This window comes from Lithobates pipiens, unplaced genomic scaffold (genome assembly GCF_037356315.1).
Source record: "Lithobates pipiens isolate NorthernLeopardFrog02 unplaced genomic scaffold, aLitPip1_a1.2 Scaffold_27, whole genome shotgun sequence".
Taxonomy (NCBI): domain Eukaryota; kingdom Metazoa; phylum Chordata; class Amphibia; order Anura; family Ranidae; genus Lithobates; species Lithobates pipiens.
In genome coordinates, this window is record NW_027507788.1 from 169,312,057 (window position 1) to 169,328,882 (window position 16,826).

At 42.9% G+C, this 16,826-nt stretch overlaps 1 protein-coding gene across 2 annotated transcripts in view; it reads left to right on the plus strand.

Moving 5' to 3' along the window:
* Positions 1-16,826, plus strand: part of PRDM10 (PR/SET domain 10) — a 133,651-nt gene that overhangs the window by 62,763 nt on the left and 54,062 nt on the right. For both annotated transcript variants that reach the window (XM_077457887.1, XM_077457886.1), the window contains exons 6-8: positions 5,441-5,699; positions 12,704-12,945; positions 16,455-16,658. In XM_077457887.1, coding sequence (XP_077314013.1) covers positions 5,441-5,699; positions 12,704-12,945; positions 16,455-16,658 — 705 coding nt within the window. The remainder of the gene's footprint in view (positions 1-5,440; positions 5,700-12,703; positions 12,946-16,454; positions 16,659-16,826) is intronic.

A 16,826-nucleotide genomic window follows, 5' to 3' on the forward strand; every position in this document is an offset into this window, starting at 1 on the left:
GCAGCTCGGTGGACCTCTCTACTGTCCGACCAATGGGTTTGCGAACTGGTTTCATCAAGATACAAGGTAGAGTTTCTTTCTTGTCCACCAAACAGATTTTTTTCCCTCCAACCTACCTCTACTTCCGGCTCGTCGGGAAGCTATATTTGGGGCAGCAGAGGACCGGCTACTGCGCGGGGTCATAGTACCTGTACCAGTGCTGGAAAGGTTTCAGGGATTCTACTGCAATCTGTTTGTAATCCCCAAAAAGGAAGGGGTACGTCTAATCCTGGACTTGAAAGCCCTCAACAGCTTTGTGAAAGTGCAAAGGTTCAGGATGGAATCATTTCGCTCCATGGTCGCTGCACTCCATCAAGGGGACTTCCTGGCGTCCGATATCCAGGACGCCTACTTACATGTACCCATATGCCTCAGGCATCAGAGGTTTCTGCGATTTGCAGTCAGGGAAGAGCACTACCCTGTGGCTCTCCCTTTTGGTCTGGCGTCAGCACACCAAGTCTTTACCAAAGTGTTAGAGCTAGAGTTTTTCTCCCTTCAGACAAGCTGCAGACTCTTCAATCTGTGGTGAAGTTGTTGGTGAACCGCTGGTGGTCGTCGCTGCGCTTCTGCATGCAAGTTCTGGGCCTCATGGTAGCCACTTTCGAGGCGGTTGTACCGTACACTCAATTTCACACTCGAGTCTTGCAGAAGGAGATTTTGTCAAAAATGGAACAAATCTCCATTATCCCTGGATTGTCAAATTTGGGTGAGCCAGTTAGTCAGGGATTCCCTTTTCTGGTGGCTGAGGTCTCAGGCCCTTTGGTCCAGGAGATCGTTCCTTCCTCTACATTGGACAGGTTCACAACAGAGTCCACCCTGGCTGGTTGGGGGGGGGGGGGGGGGGGGAGTTCTGGGAGTACAGTCGGCCCAGACAACGCCACGGTGGTGCCATACGTCAACCATCAAGGAGGAACAAGGAGCTAAGCTGCAGGACGGGAGGTCGCTCACGTCCTCCAGTGAGCAGAGCAACACGTGCTGGCCCTGTCGGCCATATACATCCTGGGCGTAGAAAACTGGCAGATGGACTACCTAAGTCGGCAGATGCTGGACCCAGGGGAATGATGGTTGCATCCGGAGGTATTCAGGCTCCATTCCCTAAGGTGAGGCACACCAGATGTGGACCTCCTTGGCCTCTCAGCTCAATCGAAAGGTGCAGAGGTTTGTGTCCAGGACAAGAGACCCGTGAGCGGATGCGTCAGACATGTTGGTGGCTCCATGGGGGTATTATTGGCTGGTTTATGCCTCCCCCCCCCCCCCCCACTCAAACTTCTACCACGTGAAGGCCGAGGGGATTCCAGTTATTCTGATTGCCCCAGATTGGCCTTGGCGTCCTTAGTACACTGAACTAGTACGACTGATGGCGAATGTTCCTTGGCGGCTTCCTCTGCGAGAGGACCTTCTATCGCAAGGTCCGATACTTCATCTTGCTTTACCGTCACTGGTTTTAATGGCATGGCTGTTGAAAACCAGGTGATAAGGGACCGAGGTCTGTCAGACTCTGTAATTTACACTATGCTGAGGGCACAGAAGTCTTCTTCTCGGAAGATTTACCATCGCACATGGAAGGCTTGCATCTCCATGTGTGATGAGGTGGCCGTTTTTGCAGCAAGGAATGGATCAGAAAAAAAAAAAAGTATCATCAAGGGACAGATATCAGCCTTGGTAAGCTCCCGTAAGGGGTGCAGAGGTTGAGTCGGGAATATCTAATGGCATACATTTCCATAGGCATTCTCGCATAATACAGATAGACTACTCATTCCCAGCAGAATTAGATCTTGGCCTTACACATATCTTAATGAGCCTCTTTCATTATCGGTAGGAAGGTTTTATTTTAATATGATGTTAATATGGTTTTAATATGGTTTAATAGAACGATGTAATAGGACTTGCATTGAATTCTTCTCCTTACTTCACGCTACTAAACTGTATAAAAGAATATGATGACTATATACAGAGTGCTTTTGTAATATGTTCACTGTATGTAAAAATTTTATTCTCATACTGTGTTTATTGTAATGATTTTCGCTTTTGAAATTACTCAATAAAAATTATATTGGGGAAAAAAAAAAAAAAGATATCAGCCTTGGCTGTCTTTTTCCAATGTCCCTTGGCGACCCACTCATTGGTGAGTATTTTTGTGTAAGGGGTTTGACACACAGTCCCTCTGGTTCGACCACCGCTACCTCCGTGGGATCTGAATCTGGTGCTATTGACGCTTTAGAAACCGCTGTTCGAGAACATTAGGGAAATACCTTTGTTAACTCTTTCTCAGAAAGTAGTCTTTCTAGTGGCTATTACATCTGCCAGTAGGGTTTCTGAGTTGGCGGCCTTGTCATGCAAGCCTCCCTACCTGGTCATCCACAAGGATAAGGCAGTGCTATGTCCGCAGCCCTCTTTCCTTCCAAAGGTGGTTTCGGCATTCCATCTCAATGAGGACATCGTGTTACCATCCTTATGTCCTAAGCCGACACACCCGAAAGAGGTTGCCTTACATTCCCTGGACATGGTCTGGGCTCTATGGGTGTATCTGTCTTCCGGAAGTCAGACTCTCTCGATGGCTGGTCTGAAAAAAAGGTCTATCTGTCTCGTCATCCATCATTTCTCGGTGGATCAGACGGATAGTAATTCAGGCCTATGCCTTAAAGGGTCGGGTTCCCCCTTTTCCTGTCAAGGTTTTGCAGGTGGCTGTGTAAGGTTGCAATTTACACTTTCTTTAAGTTACAAGTTTGTTATAAACACATCCTTTGATGCATAAGTTGGCCGCTGGTTTTGATGGTGGCCGTTTAAGATGGCGACTCCTCTGTTGAGGTGTTCCTTTTGTTGTGGGTGAAGTTATGTGTTTTCTTTTTCCACCCCTTGTTTTTTGATACTGCTTGGGGATGTCCCTAAGGTCAAGAATTAAGAAGCTGTTTCCGTCAATGAACGAAAGAAAAAATTGGATTTTTGTGCTTGCCGTAAAATCCTTTTCTCTGAATTTCATTGACGGACACAGCACCCACCCCTCCTATTTATGTTTGTACTGCCTTTTGATGGACTGAGCTGCAGGAAGCAGGGTGAGGGGTTATAGCCAGAGGGACTGCCCCCTGGGTGGTGCTGTGCAGTCTTGCTGTTTTTTACATGTGTTACATGTTCTGCCTAGTCCTCTCCCGAAGGTGGCGTGATAACCCTAAGGTCAAGAATTAAGGAGCTGTGTCCATAAATGAACTTCAGAGAAAAGGATTTTATGGTGAGTACAAAAATCTAATTTTTTCCAGTAGCGTAGACTATATTATTTATTTTAGCGAAAAATGTTTTATTTTGGCAATTGTTTGATTAGTGCGAAGAAATTCAGAGCGGTCCTGTGTCCTCTGTACACTTCCTGTGTTATCTCAAGGAGTCTAATTCACCTTCCTAGTTCTCATCTTCTTACTACAGGTTAACAAGCCTTTATGTTGTGCAAAGATTAAAGCCTGGTACACTCTAGTTTTTTAGTTTTTTTCGCTCAACCCGACGGGATGAACGAAAAAAAAACAGCTCTGGTCGGGGCAGCTGTACTAAAGATCTGACATTAGTGCCGTGATCTCTCAACAGGCAACAGAAACTACCCATATTACCCAGATGAAAAGTTTACATACCCTAGTGATATAAAAAGATATCCAAGGAATTAAGAATGCCAGTCAGCAGTGTTCAAACTCTAATCAAGAAGTGGAAAATGAGGGGTTCTGTTGAAACCAAACCACGGTCAGGTAGACCAACTAAAATTTTCAGCCACAACTGCCAGGAAAATTGTTCGGGATGCAAAGAAAAACCCACAAATAACTTCAGGTGAAATACAGGACTCTCTGAAAACCTGTGGTGTGGCTGTTTCAAGATGCACAATAAGGAGGCACTTGAAGAAAGATGGGCTGCATGGTCGAGTTGCCAGAAGAAAGCCATTACTACGCAAATGCCACAAAGTATCCTGATTATAATACGCCAAACAGCACAGAGACAAGCCTCAAACCTTCTGGCACAAAGTCATTTGGAGTGTTGAGACCAAAATTTTAGCTTTTTGGCCACAACCATAAACACTACATTTGGAGAGGAGTCAAGGCCTATGATGAAAGGATGTGGTGAGCTACAAAGGAAAAGGAAATTTGGTCAAAATTGTTGGCAAGATGAATGCAGTATGTCATCCAAAAATACTGGAGGAACGTTTGCATTGATCAGCCAGGAAGCTGCGCATGGGACATACTTGGATATTCCAACATAATGATCCAAAACACAAGGCCAAGTTGACCTGTCATTGGCTACAGCGGAATAAAGTGAAGGTTCTGGAGTGGCCATCTCAGTGTCCTGCCTTCAATATCATTGAGCCACTCTGGGGAGATCTCAAAGGTGCGGTTCATGCAAGACAGCCCAAGAATTTACAGGAACTGGAGGCTTTTTGCCAAGAGGAATGGGCAGCTTTACCATCTGAGAAGATAAAGAGCCTCATCCACAAATACCACAAAAGACTTCAAGTTGTCATTGATGTTAAAAAGGGGGCAATACACGGTATTAAGAACTGGGGTATGTAAACTTTTGATCAGGGTCATTTGGGTAGTTTCGGTTGCCATTATAATTTTAAAAAAAGTAAACGCAGTTGACTGAAAATAAATGGCTTCAGCCAAACACTAATCATGAGTGAAATAAAAGATTTTGTGTTAAAATTCATAGTCTCAGAAAAATGGCCAAGAAATCATAAATTCTACCGGGGTATGTAAACTTATGAGCACAACTGTATGTGTGTTTGATGCAATTGCATTGAAGTCTACAAAGCCAAAATTGCACCGTGCTGTGAAAAACAAAACAAAAAAAGACCCTGTACCTTTTCAAAAAATGCATTTCAGGAAACTGCATAGATGAAAACAGGACCCATAGGAAGTACAGTAAGGTTAAATGGATTGTAGAGCATTCATGTATATTTGTAAACACGCTAAAAAAAAATGCATGTGAATTTTGTCTTTTTTTATTTTGCCCACTTTAGTGTGCAACTTAGAAGCCATTTTGGTAATGTTTGTATGCTGTGTAGCATTGTGATATTGTTTCATGATGGAATTACTTTAAATGGCAAAAAAATAAAAAAATACAATGACGAAGAGGAAATTGCCTAAAGCCACCAATCTGATTTCCAACCTTTAAAAATGTGAAATGTCTTTTTTTTTTTTTTTTTTTTTTTTTCCCCCTCTTGTGGCACATTTATAAACACTTCTCTCTATTTCCTTTTTTTTATTATTCCTAATAGTTTATCCTGTTCCCTGGGCATTTGTTAAAATCCACCCCACTGGTAGTCTATTGTAGGGGAGGAGGGTGGCCAGTCATTGGCCACTGGTAGTAAAAACAGTATTTCTAATGAAGTGTATGTGTAATCCATTTCGTTTTCATTTGTGGTAATATTCAGGCATCGTTATCGGTGCACGATGGCAGCTTACCTCCTGTGGAGGGTGTGGAGAGCACAACAAACATGACTGCTTTGGAAGGTCCGAACACCAACTCGCAGGCCAAGGATGATGATGATGAGGATGAGGATGACGAGGATGACGATGATGATGATGACGACGACGACGATGAGGAAGAGGATGACGATGAAGAAGGGGAAGACTCTGATGCTGATGAATGGGAACCTGACCCACCACGGCCGTTTGATCCCAATGATCTGTGTGAGTTTATGGTACATCCAATGATGTGTGTTGACGGGTTTCTATTTTGTAATCTTTGTTTTCATGTCAAGTTTAAATCTTCCTTCTCCCCATTGTTACTTTTAAGGACTAGAAAACAGCATTTTAGATTTCATAATTTCCAGAGATGTGTTTCACTCATCAATGTCCTCACTGTCCACACTGTTTTTATATACCCAGGCACGTCTCGTTTACTGAGCTCACCTTCCACTACTGTTTCCCTGAAAATAAGACCTAGCGTGATTGTCGGTGATGGCTACAATATGAGCCCTACCCCCCCATATAAGCCGAAGTTAAAGTCCTTGTAGGTATTATTTTCAGGGTAGGGCTTATATTGCAGCCATCAACGACACTCACACTAGGTCTTATTTTCAGGGGAATCAGGTTAGATTACCATCAGCTCTGTGTGGGAAGAGAAGAAACCTACCGTAAGCCAAAAAAATGACAGTAGCAGGTGTCAGAGGACAGCCAATATCATGCAAGCTGATGTGAGATTAGGTTTAAAGCAGTCTGTTCATTGTGTGTGCTTCTGCTGTGTTAATGCTAGTTAACATCAGCAGGATGCACTAGTTCAATTTGCTTTAAAGCCGTTATTTAACTTTTTTTCATTCCCATGCTGCTCTGTTTGTCTACTGGGTTACTGGGATTGCCTTAAAGTGGACCTGTTGCATTGCAAAGCAAATACAATTCACAGAAGATGGTCCGAGACAGCGAACATGTTACAGATGATGGTCAGAGACTGCAGACATGATGCAGGATATGGTTGGAGACTGCAGGCGTATGACGCAGGAGAACGGCCGGAGACTGCAGGCGTATGACGCAGGAGAACGGCCGGAGACTGCAGGCGTATGACGCAGGAGAACGGCCGGAGACTGCAGGCGTATGACGCAGGAGAACGGCCGGAGACTGCAGGCGTATGACGCAGGAGAACGGCCGGAGACTGCAGGCGTATGACGCAGGAGAACGGCCGGAGACTGCAGGCGTATGACGCAGGAGAACGGCCGGAGACTGCAGGCGTATGACGCAGGAGAACGGCCGGAGACTGCAGGCGTATGACGCAGGGGAACGGCCGGAGACTGCAGGCGTATGACGCAGGGGAACGGCCGGAGACTGCAGGCGTATGACGCAGGGGAACGGCCGGAGACTGCAGGCGTATGACGCAGGGGAACGGCCGGAGACTGCAGGCGTATGACGCAGGACAACGGCCGGAGACTGCAGGCGTATGACGCAGGACAACGGCCGGAGACTGCAGGCGTATGACGCAGGACAACGGCCGGAGACTGCGAATTCTAAAGGTGCCCTTGGAGACCTTTCCTTTTGCTCCCCTGCCATTCCAATTGTCTACAGAAGCCAAACAATCCAGTACTTTGCATATTGAGATACATGTGCCTAACTCTACATGACAGTGCTGAGCCATTCATTGCTTTACAGGGAAGCCTTAGCATTGGGAAAGTACAACTCTGGCAACTTGTAGCTCATTCAGGGCTTTCTTTTTTTCTCTCCCTGTGGCCAAGGGAAGGGGAGTATATTCTTCTGGGAAGGGCTACAGTAAAGCAATGTTCTGTGTGGGAAAACCACAGATTCACATGAAAACAAGGAATAAAAATGTTTAATTTGGACCGTTCAGGCAGCAATGATATGCATTTTGCATCTAATACAGAGAGCAGATTTGTGTTGTACTGACTGTTAATACAATTTATGCTTATCACAGCGGTGTGGAGTCTGCATTCCTTGTCTTCCTCAGGAGGGATGTCTGCACTCCGGGGAACTGGAAGGGATTAGCACAAGTTAGAGATATATTTGATGATTATAAGATGCTTATTCTTTAGGGACTTCAGCCTAATGCAATCCCCCTTCAGCCTGCCTTCTAGGTGATCAGAGCCTCCAGATCTTCTTGTAGTCGCCCCAGGGAGTGAATGTTGCTAGGAGACTACGAGATCTAATGCCTTAGAAAATAGTAAATTATAAAGCAGTTTAGATCAGTGTTGGGCAACCTGTTTTGTTGAGAGGGGGTGGGGGGTGGAGGAGGTATCAGAAATTACCACAGATAATCCAGAAGGTCTCGTGTTGACTATATAGACAGAAAAAAATATATATAAAAAAAGTATCAAGATATAAAACAGGAACATTGCTTGCAATCAACATTTTTATTGTTTTATGGCTTTTGTCTGCAATCTAATACTGTACATTGGTTGCTTGTACAAACTAGGAGCGCAGATGGGGACAGCGCACACAGGTGCGATGTGTAGTGTGTTTTTTATTGAGCTGAGACCAGAATGGAGGGGACAATGTAACAAACGTGGGTCAAAGTTCCATCAATTCACAAAATAAAACTCCACTCTACATACTCCAAGCAATGATTTCACTCATCAGGGTAGTGACACACAGCCAATGCAGAACTACAAGTCCAAGTGGTCACAGTGTCCAACTAGTAGCATGCAGACAGCCAAAAAAAATCTTTATACGATAATGCCAGTAATCTATAACAAAATTTATGAGCCATTTGGCACTGCAGCAATGAGTTGGTTGTAATGTGCAAAGTTAACCTGGGAAAGTGATTCACAGGTACAAACAGTCCACCTGCTTGTTTGCTGATCCCCGCCAAGCAGGGTGGATAGCTCGTCCATGTCCGCTGTGCTTATGCCAAGCAGACACAGACACAGCCAGCTCTATTCTCTGCCATCTGATCTGATCTGATCTGCCAGATGGATTGGGAATGGATCCCCATCTGTCTGTTTTTTTAACGGATAGGATCAGATCGGATGTTGGCAGGGGTAAACGGACACATGTCCGCTCCATAGAGGCCACTAGAGGGTCCGATAAAGTTTGCTTGAAAAACTGACAGGCAGACCTGATATGCCTGCTAGTGTGAAAGAGGCCTTAGAGTGTTAAAAAACAAAACAAAACATGGGTTCTACAAATTCCAAACCATGATTTCACGCACCACATATCCAAGCAGTCCAGATAGCGGCACACAGCCAATACAGAACTACAAGTCCAAGCAGGCAGTGTAGCAACTAGCAACACACAATCAGTATGGAACTACAAGTCCCAGAGGTTACATAGTAAGGTTGAATAAAGACACCAGTCCAACCTGAGTGAGTGTCTACAATTGTCCCTGTCCCTGTACATTGCACACTCACATCGGTCCCTACCCTCAAGGAGCCCACAATCCAAGGTCCCCATTCATATATTAGGGCCAATTTGGGACAGAAGCCAATTAACCTACCTGCATGTCTTTGGAGTGTGGGAGGAAACCGGAGTACCCGGAGGAAACCTACGCAGACTCCAGGCAGGCAGTGTCGTGGTTGGAATTCAAACCAGCGACCCTTTTTACTGCTAGGTGAGAGTGCTAACCACTACATCACTGTGCTGCCCAGGTTCTAAGCTGTGTCTATAAATTTCCATCTAGTTTAGTTTTAGCAAGAACCTGTAGCCATGAGCTTCTTCCTTACCCATCACTAGAGTAACTTTAAGTGTACTTTGACTTTTCTCTCGTTCAACAGTCACAGAATATATGGAATCCTGTGCCCCCTGCTGAATCCCCAGACCCCCCTATGTGGACACAGGAACCCATTTATCAGCCTTGCAGATCAGCTGACCTATTTACACACAGACACATGGACTAATTGTTTAATATTTTACTTTAACCCTTTTACTGCTACCACTATAGAAACTTTTTTATTTATTTATTTTTTTACATACTTCACCCCCCCCCCCCCCCCATTACTTCCAGTGTGCCCACAACATGTTTCCTGGACTCTGTCCATCAGTGGGCCTGGGACCAGCATGGCAGGAGTGGCCAGTTAGAGGGGAGGGTGATCAGTAAACGTCCATTGACTGATCTCTCTTTCTTGTTTCTGACGTGTAAGATGTCAATTTCCCTGGCTGGGGAAGAATCTACTGTAATGGAGTGTGATTCATTGGAGGACAGTTTACCTCCAAAAAATTACCACATATATGATGGGAGGTAAAAAATGAAATTACACCCAAACACTTACAATGACTAAACTGATGACCTGGGAATACAAAAAAGAAGGGTCCCAAAAGATCGGACTTTAACGGCACAGTAAACAAGGATATGTAAAAGTAATATACATAGAAACATACACAGTATATAGTAGAAAAAGGACCATAAAAAATGAGAATTAAAAAACCATATACATACTATATATTTCTATGTCATGTGAACCCTAGTGCATCAACAAGTTTCACTGTTAAGCTTCATCAGGACACATACAGGAGTATGTTGTACTCAAGGCCATGCTACTTTCCTCAAAAAACAAGTTTGTTGGTATGGAGACATCAAACGTAACCCCCTGGGAGAGAGCAAAAAGAGCCTTGAGTATAACATACTCCTGTGTTTGAATTTAGCTGAGCTTGTCTGTTTATTGGATATCTTGGTTTGCAAGATGGTATTCATCCATGTTGTGACAGCCTATATTTGGTTATCTTCTGTTCCTCGTTGTTGTATGCATCACCCCCTGTTTGAGGCTATAATACAAGGATATTCAATTTTTTGAGCCACTGGTTCCTATGAATCCTTTGAGAATTGCTCTCTTCCTGTGAGCCAACTCTTTTCCTATATTGGATAATTCTTCTTTAACTATATGTTTAACATGACTGACTCTCTTGCAAGATAGTTAGACCTGTTTTCCTTTTTTCTTGCAACCAAACAATCCCGAATGTGTCCTGACGAAGCTTAACAGCGAAACGTGTTGACACACTAGGGCTCTCATTACATACTATATATTTCCATGTATATTTTTTTTTTAATTCTCATTTTTGTGGTCCTTTTTCTACTATATACTGTGCATGTTTCTATGTTTCAATAGATATTACTTTTTCATATCCTTGTTTACTGTGCCATTAAAGTCCAATCTTGGGTCACCTTTAGGGACCCTTCTTTTTTTGTATTTGCATTATTATTCACGGATGAGGCAGCGTGAGTGCTTTCTTTTCTGGTTAAACTGATGACCTGTATGGGTTTTTAAAAGACGTTCAGGGTTTAAAAAAAAAAAAAAAGTATACTTACTTAGGTGGATGCAGCATCGATTACCCCCGCCCCCCGGGCCACCCGGCCACCTCTATAGTGAGAACTGAGTGATCAAACACCGCTGATCACTCTTCTGCTTCAGCCCACTGTCAGCTGAAAAAGGATCACACGATTGCTGAACCAACTGCACTCCTGTGATCCATAAAGAAATATGGCCAAAAAAGCTTTGGCCATACTTCTTTAAGCATAAGCCTATGTAAAAGGTACTGAAGTTTGCTGCCATTTCACGGGCGCATGCAATTTTAAGGTTTAACATGTTTGGTATTTATTCATTTGGTGCAACCTCATCTTTTATATTTCACAAAAAAAAATTGAGTAATTTATTGCATTTTTGCACCGTAAAATTACCTCTAATTTTCACAGAAATTTTGCATTTCCTAAGTCATTTTGTGTGACATAAAAAATTGGAACTAACACTATTTTATTCTCTAGGGTGTCCTCTTCCAAAAAATATATAATGTCTTGGGGGTGGAGGGGCAGGTGGGGTTATGTAGTCTTCAGACCTAAAATTATTTTGTAAATATGTTGAAAATACCCCAAAAAAACAGGAAACTGGCTCTGGCAGCAAAAGGGTTATAATCTATGAATAAAACCTGTGTCAGTTGTAATACAGTTATTTCTAACTGACAACGATAAAGATTCTTACGAACACGAGTTAATGTATGTGTATTTATATATGAAATTATTATAGGTTGCCAACACAGTGGCTAAGTGGTTAGCACTTCCGCTGTTTGAATCCCATTCTGTTTGTATTTCAACCACGGCACTACCTGCATGGAGTTAGCATGTTCTCCCTGTGCCTGCGTGGGTTTCCTCCGGGTGCTCCGGTTTCCTCCTGCACTCCAAACACATAAAGGATGATATCCCTTCTAATAAATATAAATAAAGCATTAAAGTGTTGCACTAAACTAAAAAAAAAGATTTAAATAAACCAGTAATAAATGGAAATGAATCCATATGCCACACATATGTATAAAAAATATCTAATAAAGTCCACAAAAAAGTAAAATGAGACCCTCATAAAGTGCTTATTTATAAGTTCCAGAGTGAGAGATCCCCTTTATTCAAAAGAAGTAATGCTTTTGTAGTCATGTAATGCTTTTGTTCCCCAGAGTGTCTCATCACCTGTGATTCCACCAATGGACCAATTATACCAAATCTCCAAAAAAGGTAATCATGCAAGGTAAACTGAAAGATGCCACTCCATAGTATAATAAAAACTTTAAAGGTTATTAAGTAAGGATATATACACTCACATTGACATAAAACAAATGCACATATATATAAAAGTCACTGGCATGGACGTTCACTTCCTGGAACGCAATGATGTCATTACAAGGCTCTGCCTCTAGAGGTAGTAATGCATACTGTGTGAATGCAGCTGATAACAGCTCCAAATAAACTCTGCGCCACTCACTAAAATACTTTGTGATACTAATTGTAAACACTCTAATTATCAAACTAATATTGTGATAAACTTATAGCTGCTCCCTAGAAAGGATCTATAGTAAGAAACTTAATTCGCTGAGATTGTCTAAGATGTGAGGTTCCCCCCCCCCTTTTTTTTTTTTTTTAAAAGCGCCCCTATTGTCACCAAATCTCAGTAATGCACACTGTCGGTTATCTAAAACGGAGTTAAGGAACCATTTAGCACTGCAGCGATGAGTTGGTTGAGACGGGCAGAGTTAGCTTAGGATAGCGATTTACAGGTGTGCAGAACCTGAAGGCTATAAGGGAAATGATCTCAACATGGTTTCCTGAAAGCTGCCTTAACCGGGGTCTCATTGAGCAAAATGCTTACCCTATAACTGTAAAAAGATGATGGCATGTGTAAAGAACTTTGTGTTGGATGTCTGACAGATAAAGTATGACCAATGTATGACCTCAAACAGAATTGGTTACTTATAGAGTTCTTTTTTCTGTCTTACAGGGTGTGAAGAGTGCAATAATGCCCATCCATCAGTGTGCCCGAAACACGGGGCCCTCCATCCCATTCCCAACCGTCCTGTATTGACCCGAGCTCGAGCCAGTTTGCCCTTAGTCTTGTACATTGATCGCTTCCTTGGAGGGGTGTATTCCAAGAGACGTATTCCCAAACGCACCCAATTTGGACCTTTGGAAGGACCTTTAGTTAAAAAATCTGAGCTGAAGGATGGCTACATCCATCTGAAGGTTTGTGAGGGTGACTTATTTTTTATTTTTTTCCTGAAGATGCGGAAGGGCCAGTTAGAATCGGGAGATGACTAAAGATTGTAGAATTTAAAGAGGGAGGGAAAAAAGGGATGTAGTGGAGAGAGGCCATGACATATGGCTCGTACACACCATCAGAAAAACGTACAAAAAATGCCACTTTCGAAGAAATCGTACGATAATCTGATTGTTCGTACAACGCTTTCAAGAACCGATCAAGACCATTTATGCAAAATTATCCAATGGGGCAAGTACGAACATTTTTCTCATATGAGGACAGATCGTACGATTTTAGTTTTAATCAATACAGTTGTCAAACACAGTACCAATACATTACAATGTATTATATCAAATATAACCACTAACAGCGCTGATACCACATCTCCATATGCAACAAACAATTTGTCTATGTTAAGCATGTAGTACTTTTTAAAAAAAACAGCAAGTCTTTTATCAAAATTGGTGTCCAAACACCAAGTATTAAAGAACCAGCAAGACTTTTGTCAGGAATTAATGTCCATACACCAAGAGATCACACTCTATTCCTCATCAATGAGTGCAGTCCTTCATATTCATATTCATACAATCTTCTCAGATATCTGGGTGTGTATGGGTATGGTCCTACACCTTCACCATGTGCTGTTCCACCACCGTGAATATGTATATAGATGGCTGCTTACCAGATTCCAATCACTTTAGGGCCTATCTCCACTATGTGGAACTCCTCTGTCTGGTTCTGTGTGTCCCGCTGATTGCTCTCACATTGGTAGTAGACATGCAAAAGATTCAAGGGGTCTCATATAGTGTGATACCTTTTATTTAGGATTGAAAAAATTCCTTTCCCCCCCTTACATAATATGCTTACATTTAAAACAACTTAAAACCAGCGTATAACATATGTGGTGTAAGTGCTGCCGCACGATCGTCTCACCGGTAGGCTGCAGATCTCATCCAACACAGTCTCCGTGTGTGGACCCGGGTCCTTGTCGGCTAACACTCACCCTCTTGCTCGTGTGATCACCGCCTTGACGCGTTTCGTGTTTTCACGTCTTCAGAGAGCGTGATCACACGATATACTAAGCAATCTTATATAGTTATGTGTATTTAAAAACAGGGCGTCGCTAACCTGCACAGGTGCGTCTGTCCCTCCCACCATTTTCAGCAGCTGTCAGCAGAGAGTGATCTCCCTGACTTCCCCTTAGGCCTTTCTACTTCCGGTTCAACTGCAACCAGGAAGTGACATCTATTTCCGGTTCAGATGTCACTGGGAGTTTGTCTACATCGCTGTGTGTGGGTAAACACTAACCATCCATCCTGCTGAGCTACAATTGTAGTTCAAGTTGGATAAGAATCAAATGGCCTCATTCAAATAATTACGTTTCTCAAATCTGTTCCATACACTACTGCATGATGTATAATAGATCATTACACTGCAGTACTACATGCTTAACATAGACAAATTCTTTGTTGTATATGGAGATGTGGTATCAGAGCTGTTAGTGGTTATATTTGAATCCTCAGGTTAACCAATTCTTTTGTTTTTTATGCATGATAAGTTTTATTTTATAATGGCAGCTAAGTATTAAGAACCATCCCCAGGTGGGTGTAAGTTGACTGCACCCTTTGAGCGCTGGGAGTAGAGGTGAGCATATCAATTGTTTTGAGTGCATACCTCTGCCAGATTAGACTACACAATGTATTATATCACTTCCAAATTTTTTTCCATTTTTTTTTTTTTTCAATTTCGATATGAGATTAGGAAACGGACAATCATTTGTCTGTCTGATCTCACTGTGTGTACCAGGCACTAGGTGAAGATGACATTTTATCAAGCAAATTAGTGACAAAATTATATGCATGTCTGGCTGCTTCTCAAATAGCAAAGTCTATGTGATGGTTGTTCTGTGTATTTGCAACCTCTGTGCCTGCAATCCTGGGCAGCTAACTGTGACAAATTTAGCACTGAAGATGAGTTTTATCTCAATTTAGCACTGTGCCTGAGAGCAGCACTCTCTCCCTCTCCCTCTCCCTCCCTCTCTCCCCCCCGTCCTTGTTGGAGGAACAGTAGACATTCGTTCCTGCTGCTGTCAATCACAGCAAGTGAGAAGGTAGTGGGGTTGGGGCCAAGCAGCGCTGTGGCTATGGGCACACATAGCCCGCCTTGGGAACAAGCCTGCACATCTGCCCCCCATAGCAAGTGGCTTGCTATGAGGGCATTTGGAAGGGAGGAGGAATTGAGTGCACCAGCCGGAGACCCCAGAAGAGGAGGAAAGGGACCACTCTGTGCAATACCATTACACAGAGCAGGTAAGTATAACATGTTTATTGTTTTAGTGGGAAAAAAAATCCCATTAAGAAAGTGGGGTGCAACTTAGAGCAGCAGAGGGGATGAATCTATGAATCAAGCTGCAAAATTATCTCTCATTACTTCTGTTTAGTTATGAGACAGAGTTGATAAATGTTCCCCATAGTGATGGTGGTGGGTAGCATGCCTTGCAAAACAGTGATGATGGTGGGTGGAATACTCTGGAATTTAGTAGTGGTTGTAGTGGGTAGAAGGTCAAGGAAAGAATAGTGAAGGTGGTGGATAATGGTGATGGCGTTGAGTGGAAGGCCTTGAAAATAGTGATGTTGATGGGTGGAAGGCCATGGGAATATAAGTGACGGTTAGAAGGCCTTGGGAATAATCTTCATCGTGATGTGGTGATTAGAAGGTTCTAGGAATACTAGTGATGGTGGTGGGTAGTAGGTGTTGGGAATAATTGATGTGGTGGGTATAAGTCCTTGGGAATACTAGTGATGGTGAAGGGTAGAAGTCCTTGGGAATAATTGCTGGTGGTGTTTAGAAGGTTCTAGGAATACTAGTGATGGTGGTGGGTAGAAGGCGTTGGGAAGCTTAACCGAGTACATTAATTAGTGGATAGAGAATTGCATGGTCAGAGAATTGCTGCTTTCAGGGAGTGGGCTGGGTGGCATTTGGGAATAATGGACAGTGGCTTTTGGCAAACAAAATTTGGAAGGTCAGCAGGAGTTTGGGAAGAAAGGAATAGATGACTGTAATATACTTGAAGTGAAGGTTTTCATTGATGGCTTTTGGGGATTAATATAGTGTATCTAAGGCCATGTTTTGGATAGAGTGGCAGGAGATTAAATCCTCTGTTGGTTTTGTTTGCTGTCTATGTCCCTGTTAGGTCTCAGGACTCCTATTTGTACTGATGACCACCATCCCTGCAAAATTTTTAGTTGTCACCAGAACAGAAAGGGGAAACTTCCAATGGGGGCACATGTTCTGGTGATGACTGTTTAGAAACTTTTTCCTCACCTTGTAGAGATTTCCTCTAATGTCCTGTCGCATCTACTGGACAGGAAGTGAAGGGAGATTTCTCCAATGGGCGGTAGATGGCATAGAAAATACTCACAGGGGTTTTAACCATTAGCTATTCTAAACTTTATGCATTGGTGTCATTCATTCAGTCACTTGTTTCTTGCAGGTGTCTCTCAGTAACCCTTTGGATTCCCAGGATGCCTTTCAGGAGGATCTTTGGTTTGACCTGTCCGAAGAGAGTCTATGTAACTGGATGATGTTTGTCCGGCCAGCACAGAACCATTTAGAGCAGAATCTTGTGGCCTATCAGTACGGCCAGCACATCTATTACACCACCATTAAGAACATCGAACCAAAGCAGGAACTGCGGGTACTGTGGATTACTACACACAACTGTATTATGTTGAATCTGTTTTTATTAGGTTTTGAAACAGTACAAAGCATAAACGAGAGAGTTCTAGAATTTTTCCAGAGGATGTTTAAGTATACATTAACGTTGCACTGATAAAGAAACAAATATCATAGGGTTATGGTAACA